This window comes from Gossypium arboreum, chromosome 6 (assembly GCF_025698485.1).
Source record: "Gossypium arboreum isolate Shixiya-1 chromosome 6, ASM2569848v2, whole genome shotgun sequence".
In the NCBI taxonomy this organism is placed as follows: domain Eukaryota; kingdom Viridiplantae; phylum Streptophyta; class Magnoliopsida; order Malvales; family Malvaceae; genus Gossypium; species Gossypium arboreum.
Genome location: NC_069075.1, coordinates 135,368,658 through 135,384,014, shown reverse-complemented (window position 1 = coordinate 135,384,014; position 15,357 = coordinate 135,368,658). Strand labels below are relative to the sequence as shown.

Genomic DNA, 15,357 nt, shown 5'->3' with positions numbered 1-15,357 from the left:
ATTCACAAAACATATCACATAATTAATTTCCAGCCAATTCACAAACAAATATCAATTTATACATTTTTTAATTTATTCAATTTAGTCCCTAAAACCGAGACAAGCATAACTTCCAATCTAAAATTTCGGATTAAAATTTGATTTCACATTTACTCATTAGGTACCTTCTACTTTCTATTCCTACAACATTTCATAACAGTTTTTCATTTTATTCAATTCAATCCCTAATGTCTGAAACTAACAATTAAGCTTTACAATTTAGTCTTTTTCTTAAACTAAGCTTAATTTCTATCAATTTCACATTTAAATCATTCAATTCTCAACAATGTCAAGTTACTAAAATTTCACCAATTGATCAAATTAATCCATAGAATAGCTAAATAAGCTCCCATGATCAAAAATCAATAATAATAATAATAATAATAAAAGAAAAATGGCTAGGGACTTACTTGTAATTAAGGTTGTATGTAACTTAAGTTTTTTTAAGCTTTCTTCAATGGTGGACGATGAGAAAGGTTGAAGAAGATGATGATTTCCATCTTTTTCCACTAATATTTCCTATTTATATTATGGTTAATTTTGATTAATTAACTTAATCATGCTTAATTAAGCTTTAATCTTTAATTAACTTAAACTAATGACAATTAACATCACATCTCACTATCATCTATTTAAAATATGTTTATTTGTCATTTTAATCCTTTGGATAATTGATATTTAAGTCCCCAAGCCTTATTCTAATTAAAATTTATAGTGATTAAACTTTTTCAATTTAATTAGTCACAAATTCGGCTAAATTACTAAATCAAATTTCAATTCATCAATATACTAACTTTGTAAATATTTCTATTTAATATTTACGAACTTGGTTTACGATAATGAGGTCCTGAAATTGTATTTTTCGATTCCATTAGAAATCGAGTCGTTACATCATCAATACTCAATATTCCAAGTATCGGTACAACACCGCTGACACTATTCATTTTTGCTCTTTGGAGTAATTGTACCAATACAATTTATACAAGTATCGATACTTCTTTGTAGGGGACCCTAAACCATGCCCAAAACACTCATTTTCATGCTATGATCAATCTAATTCATTCCCAAACATCCATCAACTAATTTAAGCCTTAAAACATCTCAAATTATCATATATATCATCATATGTTCAAGACATAACCAAACAAAATTCCTTACACTATCATATTCTTCAAGCTTCTTTAAGTTTCTTTGACTGGTTCTCATAAATAGGCCTAATAATACCTATGTACATATACTATAACTAATTTCAAAAGAAATATTTTATGTTCACTTCTAGACCTTGAGGTGTGATGAGATGTGCTGAAACTGAATCCTTGCTAAAATGCTTCAAATTAATTTTTTCACCTACACGTTAGAAAAGAACGCGTTATGCTAATGAAAGTTTAGTAAGTACATTGAGAATTTAAACTTACCATTACCTTAATTAGATTTAACATGTCAATACTTTAAATATAACATAATGAATTTAGCTAAATAATCATTAAATGTTTATTTTCACTTACCAATTCACTATTGATTTCACTTAACACTTTTCATTTTCCCCAAAGCAAACTCAATTGAACAAGCAAGATATGAAAAAGAACATTGAATGCACCAAAGCAAAAAATTACTGAAATGCTTCAAAGAGCCACTATCACTGAGTTGCATTGAAGTGTCACTATCATTGACTTGCACCAAAGTGTCATTATCACTAATTTGCATCGAAGTGTCACTATCATTATGCACGCTTAAAGTTTCCTAATGGTATGTAATCTATATCCAACATGTTTATATCTTATCTACTTAGGCATTTATATTGTCATTTTCATCGCTATCACTTAATAGTTAGTAACATATAAAACTTTACACTCGTAACAATTTAGTCATTATTTTCATGAAAATGAATATTCATTAAATTATCACTTTAATATCACTTAGAATTAAATTCACTATCACAAATACTTCATTTAAACTCTCAATTCAATTATTTTTATTTCACACTTCTAACTTTTACACTCTTTGCAAACTAGTCATCTTTACATCAATTTCACTAAACTTAACTTTACAATCTTTTCAATTTAGTCATTGCTAACATATAATTCAATAATCACTTTATTGTCACTTCAAAATACATTTCACTTCCATATATCACTTCATTTAAATATTTTATTACAATATTTTAGTACACATAGTCACTTTTGAATATTTTATAATTTAGTCTTTAGCAATATGAAATTTCATTACCACTATAAATCCCTTCAATATCACTTTAATTTTAACTCACTACCATAAAACACTTCATTTAAGTCCACTAACATATTATTTTATTTCACATATAAAATTTTGTACACCTTGCAATTTAGTCCCTTTTTACCAAAATTCCACTACACTTAATATATTCACTTTATCGTTGAAATTTATTCAATTTCATAATAAATATAATCATATTCTTAAATAATTTAATCATACAATTATTATAACAACTTAAATATATCCTACACTTAGATTTAATTGGGTAAGACAAAATTCTTGGAGTACTTACACTTAAATGCTTGGATTTATTTCCTCTTTCCTTCTCTCACTCCTTTGCTACCTCTTTCCTTCATCAACCCTTTGACAATTACTTCTCTTCTCTTTCACTTTATTAACATACCACATACACATAAGTTTGAATGTTGCTCGGAAGGTTAAAATGCTATGTAGTTATTTCCAAGCTATTAAATTCCAATACATCCCTAGGGAAGGTAACATGGTGGTTGATTGGTTGGCATGAACTTATCCGTCTAGTGGGACTGAACTTAAAATCATTGTTTTTCTTATGTTTTCTGTTAGGAAGCTGCTTTTAGAAGATAAACTAGGAATTCTTACATGTAATATGTTGATTTAAAGCTTTATGTGCATTCTCTTCTCTATAAAAAAAATATTATTTTCACACACTTTGAATAAAACTAGTAGGAAATCCGTGACAAAATCTCAATATTCTTACTATACTTCTTTACTTCAAACATTCTCTTCTCTTTTCTCTCTTCTCTAAGATAAACATATTCTCTTTTCTCATGAAACCAAACTTGTCATAAAGTTTCTCTATTGATTTAAAAATTTTTGAAAGATTTGTTTTAAAAATGGTGGAAATGGTCAAATTATAAAAGAAAGGAAACTTTCCTTTCATGAAATGATGATAGTGTTGGAAGAGAAAAAAGATGGAGAGAATTCTATTATATTCTCTTATAAAATCTATTATAATTAATTAATTAAAATATTAAAATATATCATAAAAATCTCAACATAGTCATTTTCGTCCAATGGACCATATTTATTCATAATTTTCATCAAAATCCAAGGGCTTAGAATGTGCCACAATTAATGAGATTTTTTCACATAAATATTAATTTATGAAACTCTCCATCCTTGATTTATGACACTTTCTTCGTATATTACATCTCTAATCATTTGTCTATTTACTTTCAATTCAATTTAATCATTTATACTTTTAATTTTTTCACTTTTGGCCCAACACTTTTCACTTTCTTAAAATTTAGTCAATACCTCGGATTTATTTTTCTCAATACACAAGTATCTTCAATTCCTTCTAGTATCCAACTACCTTCCTATTTAACATCGATAATTTCTATTTTATTTATTTCAAAACTTCTAACATGTGTGGTTTTGTATTAGCCTATTCCCGTGTCAGGGGGCTTCAGGGATGTTACATGTTTAAAATTCAAAAAATTTATAAAAAAAGTTCATAAAAACTCAAAAAAAAAAGTATGAAGTACATGTAGCTTGTCATTCGAGATGCAATTTTTAAAATTTTAATGTTTTTGTCGTTATTTCCTTTAAAAAAGCCAACAATTTAACTCTTTTTAAATGACTGATGATCAAATTCGACTTTTTATCAAAAGTTGAAGGTAAAATTTAACTTAAAAAATTTAAGAATTAAATTGATAAAAAAATATAAATATTAAAGACTAAAATTCACATTATGCATATTTTAAAACCCATGATTAAATTATTAAATTATACTTCCGTTTATCAAAGTTCTTATTAAAGGATCTTTACTTTCGACCATAAAATATGTTTTAATATTTGTCAAAACGATGGCAAAAGATTTTGATTGAATAGTTAACATCATATTTCAAATTCCATCATTAAATATATTAGGATTTTTCATTATTAGATATCATCTAAATTTGGGAGTTACTCCATCTTCGATTTTTGCTTGGCTTCGTATCATTAGCTGTTTGATATATAGTGGGTAAACTATCATCAATATATTATATTAGGAATCAAATTCTATTTTGGTTTTTAATTAAAAATGAGTAAATTAATCATTGTACATTAAATTAAATAGAAAAGTGATCCTTTTATTAAAAATTAATTCATTTATACTGTTAAAAACTTATTTTTGTACATTAGAATGAGGTACACGTGTCACGCCAAGCATCACTGTCTAATTAATTTGTCAGTCATGTCAGTTTTTAACAATACAAAGAAATAAATTTTATAACAAAAAGGACCAATTTGTCATTTAATCTAATGTATAAAGACTAATTTACTCATTTTTTAAGCAAATGAGACAAAATACAATTAAACTTCTAATACAAAGGCTTCTATGATACTTTTAAATTTAACAGAGAATTATGAAACCTCCTTAATTAATGCAAGGCATAATTGGTTGAAGAAGAGCTATGCGAACTCTATTTTTGTTTTCCTTTTCTCCATAAAAAAGGCCAAACCTAACCCATTCAACATCAGCCACGAGTCACGGCGATGAGCTAAAAGATAAAAAGGAAGACATCGGTGAGCCATAGAACGGTACAGTGACTTCCGACTTGACACCGACCACCGCGACAATGTCTCAAGATCAGAAACATAGTCAGGTTCAGATCTTTGGCTCCACCTCTTGCTTCCTTTTCGCCTAAGCAATGGTGAGGGGAAGCATCCGTGTGAAACACATTCAAGATGCACTTGGACAGGTCGATCAAACCGCCAACGCTCGGAATGGGAACGTGGTGTAGACCTAAAAGAATGAGTCTGGGGCTCCGAAGTTAGGAGCAAGTAGGATCCAGCAGGTGGAGGTTTAAGCTTTTGTGGAGGACAAAGTGGTCCTGGTAAATTTGGTGATGAACGCTGGTTGTTTATAAAAGGCGAGGGTGGTGGTGGCAGCGGCAATGGAGGCAGCGGAGGTTGCTGTTTTGGGTTCTGTGGTTGTTTGGGAACACCGGGTCTGATCTCCCACTTAAAAGGAACTGCTCCTGGCTTTATGAAGGAATCATCAACTGCCATTTCTTTAACCGAAAATAACTACCCAGAGTAACTGAGACTTGATAAAATATAAAACGGAGCTTTGCTTATAATAGGGAGCGGTGGTGTTTCACCTTTATATATATAGTTGGGGTGATGAAGGACAACGTTTAAGAGGGATTAAAGGTATGAAGGTGGGGCTGGTAAGCTTGACGGGTCCAACCGCTTATTTGAATTTGACCCTTCCTGGTTCATTTAAATACCAGTTTATTTTACAATCTCTCTTTTATTTTAAAATTTCAATTTGATATTCAACCGCCTTGAGGTGTATGATTTAAACATCTGTCGGTACTTAAGACTTTTCAGCTTACAATTCCAAAATAGGAGGGATATTTTGCTTCGATTTAGGATGGATTGTGGACTTTGGAGCTCTGGGTTTCTTTTTGAATTGTCAATTTAGAATGGTAAAAGAATAAAAACTCTCAAATCTCTATGTTGCAAGGAAGCAAACTTAGGCATCAGAGACCAGACCAATTGACAAACCCGGGACAGTGGTAATAATGAGCTATGGAGATTTGAATTTTAGGGGCTCCGCCAGACATTATAATTGAGAGCTCCACTAATAATATTTTGTTCTTCCCTTCAAAATGTCAGTACTTGTCATCAAATGCTATGATATCTGTGACAAGCCTGTTGCAAACGGTAGGATTAGCTTCGAATGGAGAACAATCTTATTACTCTGGTCCCTCCCCCCCCCCCCCCCTTTCATGATTTTCTTTCACTGTATCAAATAAGTAATTGTTTTAATATGATACCAACATGCAAAAAGGAGTGCTAAAGACTCATCGTCTATAGCAATAGACTAGAGACAAGTTAAACAGAGAACTAACACAAAATCCATGTTAAATGACAAGAGATTCAAAAGGATGGACCCATCTATGACAATCAGGCATGACAGAAAGTTAGAAAAGCAGGTTTGTTGCAATATGTACCAGTTTACAGTCCAAAAGGTTGAAGAATCTCTCCTTGTCTTCAAAAGTATCTGCCATCTCACACTGGGCTTTCCCACTAAGTTTCAAAAGAGAATTCCTGTGGCATGTTACACAAAGCTCGCATTGTGTTACTGGCCACATCCAGCAGCTGCAAATACTCATCAGCACCATCAACTAGACGCTGCATGCCAAGGATGAAATATAAGATATATGCCAAAAAACTGATTATACATATAAGTAAATATTAAAGAAACAATGGACAAGAGGGGAAGAAAATATATTGAATGGCCACCTTTCAAAGTACTCTTCTAATACAATGCAGTTAGCCATGTTTAATAGGGGTCAATTTTCAATCAGTTAAAATATAATGGAAGGTATAACTCAAGCAGATTTCCTTAAAGATAGCAGAGTTATGCGGATGCAAACAAATTTTAAAATCTACGCCCCTGCCATATCTTAGCTTTCATGGCTGGCTAATGCTAAACAGCCCAGGAAAAACATCTTTCACACTAAGCATGATCTGTATAGAGAAACAACATGCAATTTAGTAATCTCACTTCTGTTTCTATAACTACCAAAACTAAGAAATTAGCAGTAGACGAGCAAACTTATGTAGGAAAAGTAACCTTATCTGCTTCAGCCAAACTCTTGCAAATTCTAGCTTTCTGTTCATCTGGTACATCATCTGCCTCAACAACCACATCAAATAACTGGAAGAATCATTATATTAGTATCAGATATATCTACAAGTTAGAAATGGTGACGAATCATGGATCAAAAAAATCAGACCTGAGAAAGCATCTGAGAAACTGGATAGCCTTCTGCAATTACATTATTGACTTCCTTGTTTGCCAAATCAAAGTTACCACTTTTGCATGCAGCATAAAGTGCTTCAACAACTTCCACAGGGATAACCTGATATATAGAAATTTAAGCATCAAGACATGCCAAGGTCAATTAAATAGAACAAAAATCTGAAAAAGAGAAGGTGCCTTATTGTAAATTTTTTATTTCGCTTTCTTCGTAAAAATGGAATTAAAAAATTCAAGCAAGAAAATGTTGCATCAAAGGACAACTTTCTTAGTTGTTTCATCAATAAAGGTAGTTAACACAGAGAGACAGAAGGTATAGATGTCCAAATTTTAATTCAGAAAAAAGTATGAAAATCTACTCATCAATCTAACCATCAAATATATGATAAAAAAGGAGGCCCTAGTTAAGGATACGCACTGCCACTGCAAAATTTTAAGTGTCAATGAATCATATAACTTACCCCTGACACACTAAGTAGATCTTTGGAAGAAATTGATGATCCAAATAGGCGTGCAGCTCCCTGAAATATTTCATAACACAAAATTCAGCATCAACAACAGGATGAAAGATTCCAGTTGACCAGCATGACCAATAAACAAATACAAGGAACATATCATAGGAGATGAGCATGATAAAACTGTTATTTCTAACGGTGCCAGGAATCAGTTATAGATCATCATTTTGACCTAAACAATTACAGCTGCATAATAGGAATTGAGAGCTAAACCCTTCTTGGGGAAAGTATTATTTACAAGGCAGCAAAACAAACCAAAGCCCAACACACGAGGCAGTAAGAGAAAACTGGATCAAATTGCAACAAGTATACAATCATATTGTCAAACCAAAACACAGTAGAAGAGCAATGAGACTTGGAACAACATATTTCCAGAAATAATGAGAATGTATTGTAATCCAAGGCTTACCTGCAAGTACGTAATAGCCCGACGAAGATCACCCTGTGAAATGGAACTTAATGTTGAAAGCGCCTACAGTGAAACATCATATGTTTAGTAAAGAGGCCATTTAACAAACAATCACTAATACAACAGCTTTAAGACACCAGTTCATACCTCTGAATCTAAATTGAGGCCTTCTTGGTCACATATGTGTAATATACGACTGCTCATGATTTCATCTGAAAGTGGCTTGAATCTGAACTTGGCACATCTTGAAGCAAGTGGCTCTATGATCCTATGAAAATTCAATAACATAATGTCTAAGAATTCCTCTCCAGTTCTCAAATTTTCATTGTGATTTAGAGGTCAGTTGTAGCATTAAAGTGCTAAAAATCTACCAGATTAAACCTGTGGTTAAAAGGGTAAAAAGAAACTTGAGGAAAAAAATATATATATATACCTGCTTATGTAGTTACATATGAAAAAGAAGCGTGTAACTTTTGAGTAAGTTTCCATGGTACGTCTCAAGGCATTCTGCAGTGAAGTTTAAGTGAAATGAAATTAACATGTGTCAACATGAATTGAAAAATACCACAAGGGCTACAAAGAAAAAAGAAACATGCCTGAGCATCTTCTGTCATCGAATCTGCTTCATCAAGAATAATGATCTTGAATGGTGGGCAGGGATAACCTCTAGAGAATACAAGGGAAGAAAAACATAATTGGTACACTAAAAAGATTCAAAGAAACAACTATCAATCAAACTAGAAATCTTATTCACCAGAAAATAAGAGGGCATACCCCTGACGCTGAGCAGATCCTACAGCAACAGCAGCAAAATCCTTGATCTTTGTACGAACAACATTGATCCCACGGTCATCACTTGCATTTAGCTCCAACACCCTAGATTTGTAGAGTTCAGGTCTGCAAAAATTGGGTTTCAGTTGGATTCAGACAAACTGAAGTTAATAAAAAAATCTTAGGTGTAAAATTGTAAAATGAAATGAAAGATCATCATAAACTCTACAATCAACAACTATTAAGTTTAAAATAGTAAAAGGTCTGGAACATATAAATTCAGCAAAACTACAGTGAAGCATTACACTAATAACAGAAACTTAAAAGTTCACCAATGAGTAATCTTCAATTCAACACTAATAGTTAATCTAATTCACAATTTTTCCATAAAAAGCTTAATCCGAAATGAAGGGTTTAAGTCAAAGTTTCACTTCCGTAAAACAACAATTTTACCCAAAAAAATAGAGGAAGAGTACCCAAATAACTGGTGGGCAATGGCGAGAGCGGTAGTGGTTTTGCCAGTGCCAGGCGGACCGTAAAAGAGCATATGTGGGCACTACCAAAAAGGAAAATAATGTTGAATTAGGGTTTTTCAATGTAATCAAAAGAAAAAAAAAACTCATGAATATATATATATATATAAAAAAGGAATGAAAGAGGAGAGAAATTACATTGGCGGTCTCGAGGGTGTTGGTGAGAACTCGAACAACCTCGTCTTGATGTGCCACATCTCTCACTTGCTTTGGCCGACTGAGACGAAACTAAAATCTTTACCATTTTTTAAATAAAATAAAAAATAATGAAAGTGAGAGAGAGTAAGAGATAATACTATTTTTCAACCCAAGGTTGGGAGCTCTGCAGTACTGGCGCCATTTTCGTCTTGCTTGCTTGTTTCTTGCCTTGCCTGCGTTTAAAGCGACTTCTCTTTTCCCTCTTCTTTTTCCTTTATATATTATTTCTCCTTTTGTTTCCCTTCTTGGGTTGGGTTTGGGGATTAGATAGATAAGGACGGCAGCCATTGAAATAATAATAACTAGATTATATCATATCAACAATTTGGGCGAAAAATATATGAAATAATTTTTTAAAAATTTAATATATAATGAAATATAATTTTGATTAAAATGATAAATTCAAAATATTAAAAATTATAATATTTTACGTTTAAATTTCTATTTTCACAATATCTAAAAAGTATAAAATAGATTGCTTTAATTAAGTTTAAAAAATTATTGCTTGTTAGAAACATATTTTAAATAATTTAACCCTGTTAAAAACTTAATTTTTTAACTATCTAAAATAAATTTTAAATTTATAAATAAAAAATTTTGAAGCAAATTTTTAAACAAGTGGCATCAATAAGATCTGTGATTATGAATTTTACTTTTACTTTTTTACAGAACTATAAAATTTATTCTATAATAATTTACAATAAATTCTTATTTATTCGCAAATAAAAAATTACAATGAAATTAAATCGATAGATTCTTATTTTCAAAGGAAAAAACTTATAAATCCTCCAAGTCTAACTCCATGGATGTTGTCGATCACGTACATACGGAATCGAGACAGTAAACAATTTAGTCAATCAACAAATTCATGATGAAACTGTTTTTCAGACAAGACAAGAGTATGGAATTGAAGTACTTCCCTAGCTCAGCAGCAACATCAAGGATGCTTTTTCCCAAAAATGGAAGCGAAATAAAGATCCCATTTTCTAAGCTTCAAAAATTCAACATTTTTACATCTAAAAACTATTATATCCAGCAAAAATGAAACACTCTACTACTTGCTCACACATCTTGGAAAAACTCCTCCGGTATTGATGCAGGGCAGTACTTCTTTGCCACAAATTTGTACTGATGCAGACAAGATAAAAATGTCGGACCATATCAAATATTAGAATAATGAAATATCAGGTTCACATTAATATAATGAAAGTAATCAATCTATTTCTCTACAAGTTACACAATCTTTTAGTCACAAGGTGTGTGTATACGTATATGTATAAAGCGCATGTTTACAGGTTCATATTGTAGGACTTTACTGAAAACTTAACTCAACTGTGTAGGGCATTGTCGTAAACATTTTTGAACCATACAGATGGAGAAACTACTCACCTTGTGTTGACTATACTTCTCTCTGATTGCTGGCAAATTAGCACCACCACCATTACGGCAAAGATGATGCAGAGCCTTAACACAGTTCCCAATATCAGAGGGCTGGTATAGCGTGTAATGCCCCAACATAGAATCCTGTCCAACAAATGAAAAAGAATAGACATATATCATCTGATAGAAGTTATACAAAATTAGACAAAGTTAATCGCCATCAGATAAGAAAAACATATAGCTGAACAAGTCAGTACATAGTATAGAACGAATAAATTATGCCTGAAAACATACCCAAGGTTTTCTTGAAGGAGAGAGTATAAATCTGGCCAAGAAAGCAGCAGAAGCAGCTATTAGAGATGGAGCATAGTGAAGCATAGTGTATTCAAGAAGTGATAACTCTGCAATGTAGTTGGCCAAACATTCAAACTGCAACAATTGAACCTACAGAAGGCAGCCAAATATTACTGTCAGTGATCATTGCGGTTTTTTCACATCATTAGGTAAAACAGAGATTAACAACAAAGCGTGATGACTTGAACACTGCAACGGCTCCCCCATCTTGTTATATTTTTTAACTAGGGTACCTAGGAATCAAAGATCTACTAGTACAAGTTTACATCCAAATATAATGAAAAAGAACCTAGTAGTGGAGCAAAAATAAAAATGAATTTAAATATGTTAGTCCATGAGAGAGATACCTGATTGATCGTTTCAGCAGCACAAACAAATTGCCTGGCATTTTTCATGAATCATTTCAATAATAAATTTATAAATTGCACATCGTATGGAAAAAGAAGGAGGCATTACCTCAGGAAAAATTTAGTTGTTGGGACTGTCATTTCAAACTTCAAGTAATTCAGCACAGAAGATTCCATTTGCAAAATCTGCAGGGAAAATATGTTTATGTAGATTGTGGTGAATAAAGAAGATTGGAAATAATCCTAAATGGAACCTGACCTCATCCTTGCAGTAAGTGTTATCAGTAACATAACAGAACTCTTCCACTTGAGGTGCAGATACCTCCTCATATTTACTGGCATGAAATAACCCTTTTAGTTATAATCCTCTTCTCACCAAGCTACATTTACCCACACAAACACACAGGACGTAAAATACACATGCATGCATGCACGGAACATTAAGTGAGAACTGAGTTCTCAAGAAAGAACCATGAAATCTTACGAAGCAATCATCATGCAGGCAACTCCAAGCAACTGCAGCTGTTGCCTGTTAATTGAATTGCCAGAAAGATAACGATCAATGTAATTCACAGTCAAAAACAATGTCTCAGGTACAAGCCTGTATTCTTCAGTTACCTACAGTTGAAATGATGAGGTAAGATCACTGTTCATATAAAGGGGGGGGGGAGGAACCTGCACAATAACATTTAAGTTGTAGGTGTTTAACAATATTGGTTGTCGAATTTATACTAATGCAATGAAGCATCCCACTTATATAGTTGAAGCGGCCATTAGGATACAAAGATATCCCTGAAAAAGTAGCTCGAACGGGTAATTTCTTGGATTACGTACACAGTCCTAGTATTTTGCAACCTACCATAACTTACCTCCACCAGCCAATCAATAAGAATAGCTCGCATGTTGGCATTAATATCTTTCTGGACCATATCCATGAAGTCTGTAGAAAGCCTTTTTTTGGCCTACAAAACACCAGGAATAGGATGAAACATATCAAGCAGGAGTCTTATAGCAAACATAGAGCATAGGAAGAGTCGTGTTACTCAAAATTCGACAAATATAGGTACGTGCTATTTCTGCATCAAATACAATACAGTCAATCCCACTTTGAACAGCATAACAAAGAATGTACTAACAACAACAAACTACACCATAATCCAGTTGACCAATATCCCAGTTTAAGACAATAAATTAATAGCCACAACTTTGATAGGGTCACTTCCTGGGTATATGAATATTTAATTTTTTAAAAATGATAATAGATATGCACATCCTCAACTTCAAATAGCCATTAATTAACTGAAATGTAATCTATTTGAACTTGAGGAATCAAGAATACAACTCGCCGTACATGCTGTATGAATCACTATTTTTTTCTTAACCACAAACAAGATTGTTATCACTTGTCAATACCAAAAGTACAGGCATAAAAGAAGTAAATTCGGTTCTACATAAACTAAAAGTAAAAGTCTAAAAGATTATTAGAAAGACAACTAGAAATAAAGTAACACCCATGCAAGTCTTGTTTTCTAGGTACTGAAAATATTAATATAAAAATATATTTGATTCTTTTTTAGCGACTCCATGCATGAATATAACTAACAATGAAGCAAACAGCTCCTCAATGGCATGATGAAAAAGAAAAAAGGACGGTATACCTCAGATGCACGCAAATTCTTATAAATGACATGAACACTGGGTGAAAAAAACTGTGGATCTGTGGAAGACACATCAACAACAAAAGCATCATCATTTGGTCCCATCTCCAAATGTATGTTTGTCTTGGAAATCTTTCCTGGGTTGGTGTAAAGAACAGCATTTTCAGGCCAAAAATATTAATACTAATAATTTTATTTTCCAAATCAAGTCAATTGATAGAAATATTTTGGCCTAAACTAACATATTCATCATGGGATATGGAAAGGACCTTCTTTCTGTGTGAGCTCTGATATGTACAGATTGTCATTTGCCTTTGTCTCAATCGATTCAATTGCTGATACATCCTCATTCTCTAAATATTCAAACTTTGGGCTCTCCAAGGAATCGCAAGTAGACATTGTCTCATCCAAAGAAACGGAAGCACAAAGTGATCTGCATGGAGAGATATCCATGCTGCTTGGCAAAGTAAGTGCTGAAACTTTTGTTGTAGGGTGATCATCTCTTGTACAAATAGTATTTATACAAGAAACACCATCAAATGATTCCAAACTAGGAGTGGTAAGCAAAATAGAAGTTTCCTTCTTCTTGGCAACTTTGGAGGTACAGGGAACCTTCAAAAACAAATGTAATTAACCTTCTGACTTTGTAGAAATAAGAATTGAGTTCTAGAGATAATCTCGATGATAAAGTCACAAATTTCACATAGAAGTTTGTTGGCAAGTAGATCCAAAGTTATGAAACATTTATGATCAAACAAATGTAATTTACTAAAATGATAAATACAGCCATAACCAATGTGCATTACATAGATGCATTCCTTTGGATCAATCATGCATCAACCTTCATCCACCTAGAAAGTTAACTCAGAACTCATAACCGACTTTTGTTTGCTAGGACTTAGGAATGATGTTGAAAACACGATCCTTCATTTTTTTTTTTAAGTACCAACGCTTTGGACAGATACTCAACACCTCAAAGAGGACGCGGATATACGGTTTTGACCCTTCAAACATGAGAAACATCGAGAATCTTAAATGTTTCTATCAAACACATACCAACATCCAACAACACCCAATTTCAAGTAACTTACAAACTTAAGAACATATTACATCATTTCTGTTTATGGTTAAACAGAGGAAAATGCTTTATTGAACCAAAAGTTATAACTAAAAGGTAAATCCCTTTTCATAATCTTGTAAATACATCATCTACAAGTAACAACTTGACCAAGAATACTCTCGATCCCATAATTCAAGAAAGAAACTCGCAAAGGAAAAAAAAAATTAATAAGGAAATAAAAACATTAAAAAAGAAGATGAAAGTAGGGGTGGAAGAATAACGAACCATGGGTTTTGAGTGAGTAACCATGGCCCGTGGCCCGCTTGGAAACCCATTCCCTTGGTTGGTTATATCGCTAAGAGCGACTCTCTTCTTACTAAATTGTGTCTTCGCAGCACCCATCTTTTTGCTCTGATTCCCAGCGATCGAAGGCTTCTTCGCCGTCGATGATGATGACGATGAAGCCAAACGCCGATTTCGTGACGACATCAAAAACCTAACCTTAACACGGTAGTACAAAATGAAACGAGAATCGGTTACGTGGGTTTCAAGAAACTCAAGAAAATATGAGAAAACAATTAAAAAGGAGTAAAACTAGTGTATAAATCGAGAAGAAATTCTCACCTAATCTGAGATTGAATTTTGTTGTAGGGTTTTTTTCTTGTTCTGATTCTTAAAAGGATTTGTTGAAGGAGATAAGAAGGGAGCGTTTTGACGAAGATTTCACTGAAGAAAGCGCGAAAAATATTGCTTGAAAGGTTAAGAAAAAAAAAACCGATGAGTATTATTTTTTCTCCGTGTTTTAGGATAAGAGTTAAAACAACAAACTAATTTCATTTGCTAATTAAAATATTTTAGTAGCTTTTAGATATTTATATCAATAAGTTGTATCGGAAATTGTTGGTGTACTAGATTTTAAATCGATGAATTTAAAATTTGACATGGACTGTTTAAATTGAGAAAAAATTATTTTAGTCGAATTTTTATTACTTTTAAAATTTTTAATTAGAATTGTTATATTGATAAATTAAGAATTTAATTGGTTTAACCGTTCATTCAGTTT

At 32.4% G+C, this 15,357-nt stretch overlaps 3 protein-coding genes across 5 annotated transcripts; all 3 read right to left on the bottom strand.

Annotated features, from left to right (window-relative positions):
- Positions 1 to 4,520: 4,520 nt before the first annotated feature.
- Positions 4,521 to 6,031, bottom strand: LOC108484930 (uncharacterized). Its single transcript, XM_017788811.2, has one exon. It carries the CDS (start codon positions 5,305 to 5,307, stop codon positions 4,708 to 4,710), a length of 600 nt encoding a protein of 199 aa, XP_017644300.1. The 5' UTR covers positions 5,308 to 6,031; the 3' UTR covers positions 4,521 to 4,707.
- A 25-nt stretch (positions 6,032 to 6,056) lies between these two features.
- Positions 6,057 to 9,805, bottom strand: LOC108485396 (replication factor C subunit 4). 2 transcript variants are annotated; one of them, XM_017789227.2, is made up of 12 exons: positions 9,594 to 9,805; positions 9,436 to 9,514; positions 9,241 to 9,320; positions 8,768 to 8,890; positions 8,590 to 8,659; positions 8,427 to 8,500; positions 8,141 to 8,261; positions 7,994 to 8,056; positions 7,531 to 7,590; positions 7,047 to 7,172; positions 6,884 to 6,967; positions 6,057 to 6,438 (listed from the first exon to the last, which is right to left on the bottom strand). In XM_017789227.2, the coding sequence occupies exons 1-12, from the start codon at positions 9,635 to 9,637 to the stop codon at positions 6,334 to 6,336; spliced, it is 1,029 nt and encodes a 342-aa protein (XP_017644716.1). In that variant the 5' UTR covers positions 9,638 to 9,805; the 3' UTR covers positions 6,057 to 6,333. The 2 variants fall into 2 exon arrangements, with proteins under 2 accessions (XP_017644716.1, XP_052885194.1); XM_053029234.1 differs by having other exon boundaries at positions 8,427 to 8,505; positions 8,595 to 8,659.
- Positions 9,806 to 10,231: 426 nt separating this feature from the next.
- On the bottom strand, positions 10,232 to 15,130 carry LOC108485816 (cyclin-A1-4-like). 2 transcript variants are annotated; one of them, XM_017789665.2, is made up of 12 exons: positions 14,919 to 15,130; positions 14,580 to 14,795; positions 13,504 to 13,846; positions 13,235 to 13,371; positions 12,446 to 12,538; positions 12,061 to 12,194; positions 11,836 to 11,911; positions 11,686 to 11,762; positions 11,577 to 11,610; positions 11,170 to 11,319; positions 10,885 to 11,019; positions 10,232 to 10,623 (listed from the first exon to the last, which is right to left on the bottom strand). In XM_017789665.2, the coding sequence occupies exons 2-12, from the start codon at positions 14,781 to 14,783 to the stop codon at positions 10,558 to 10,560; spliced, it is 1,449 nt and encodes a 482-aa protein (XP_017645154.1). In that variant the 5' UTR covers positions 14,784 to 14,795; positions 14,919 to 15,130; the 3' UTR covers positions 10,232 to 10,557. The 2 variants fall into 2 exon arrangements, with proteins under 2 accessions (XP_017645154.1, XP_052886006.1); XM_053030046.1 differs by having other exon boundaries at positions 14,580 to 14,790.
- Positions 15,131 to 15,357: the final 227 nt, after the last annotated feature.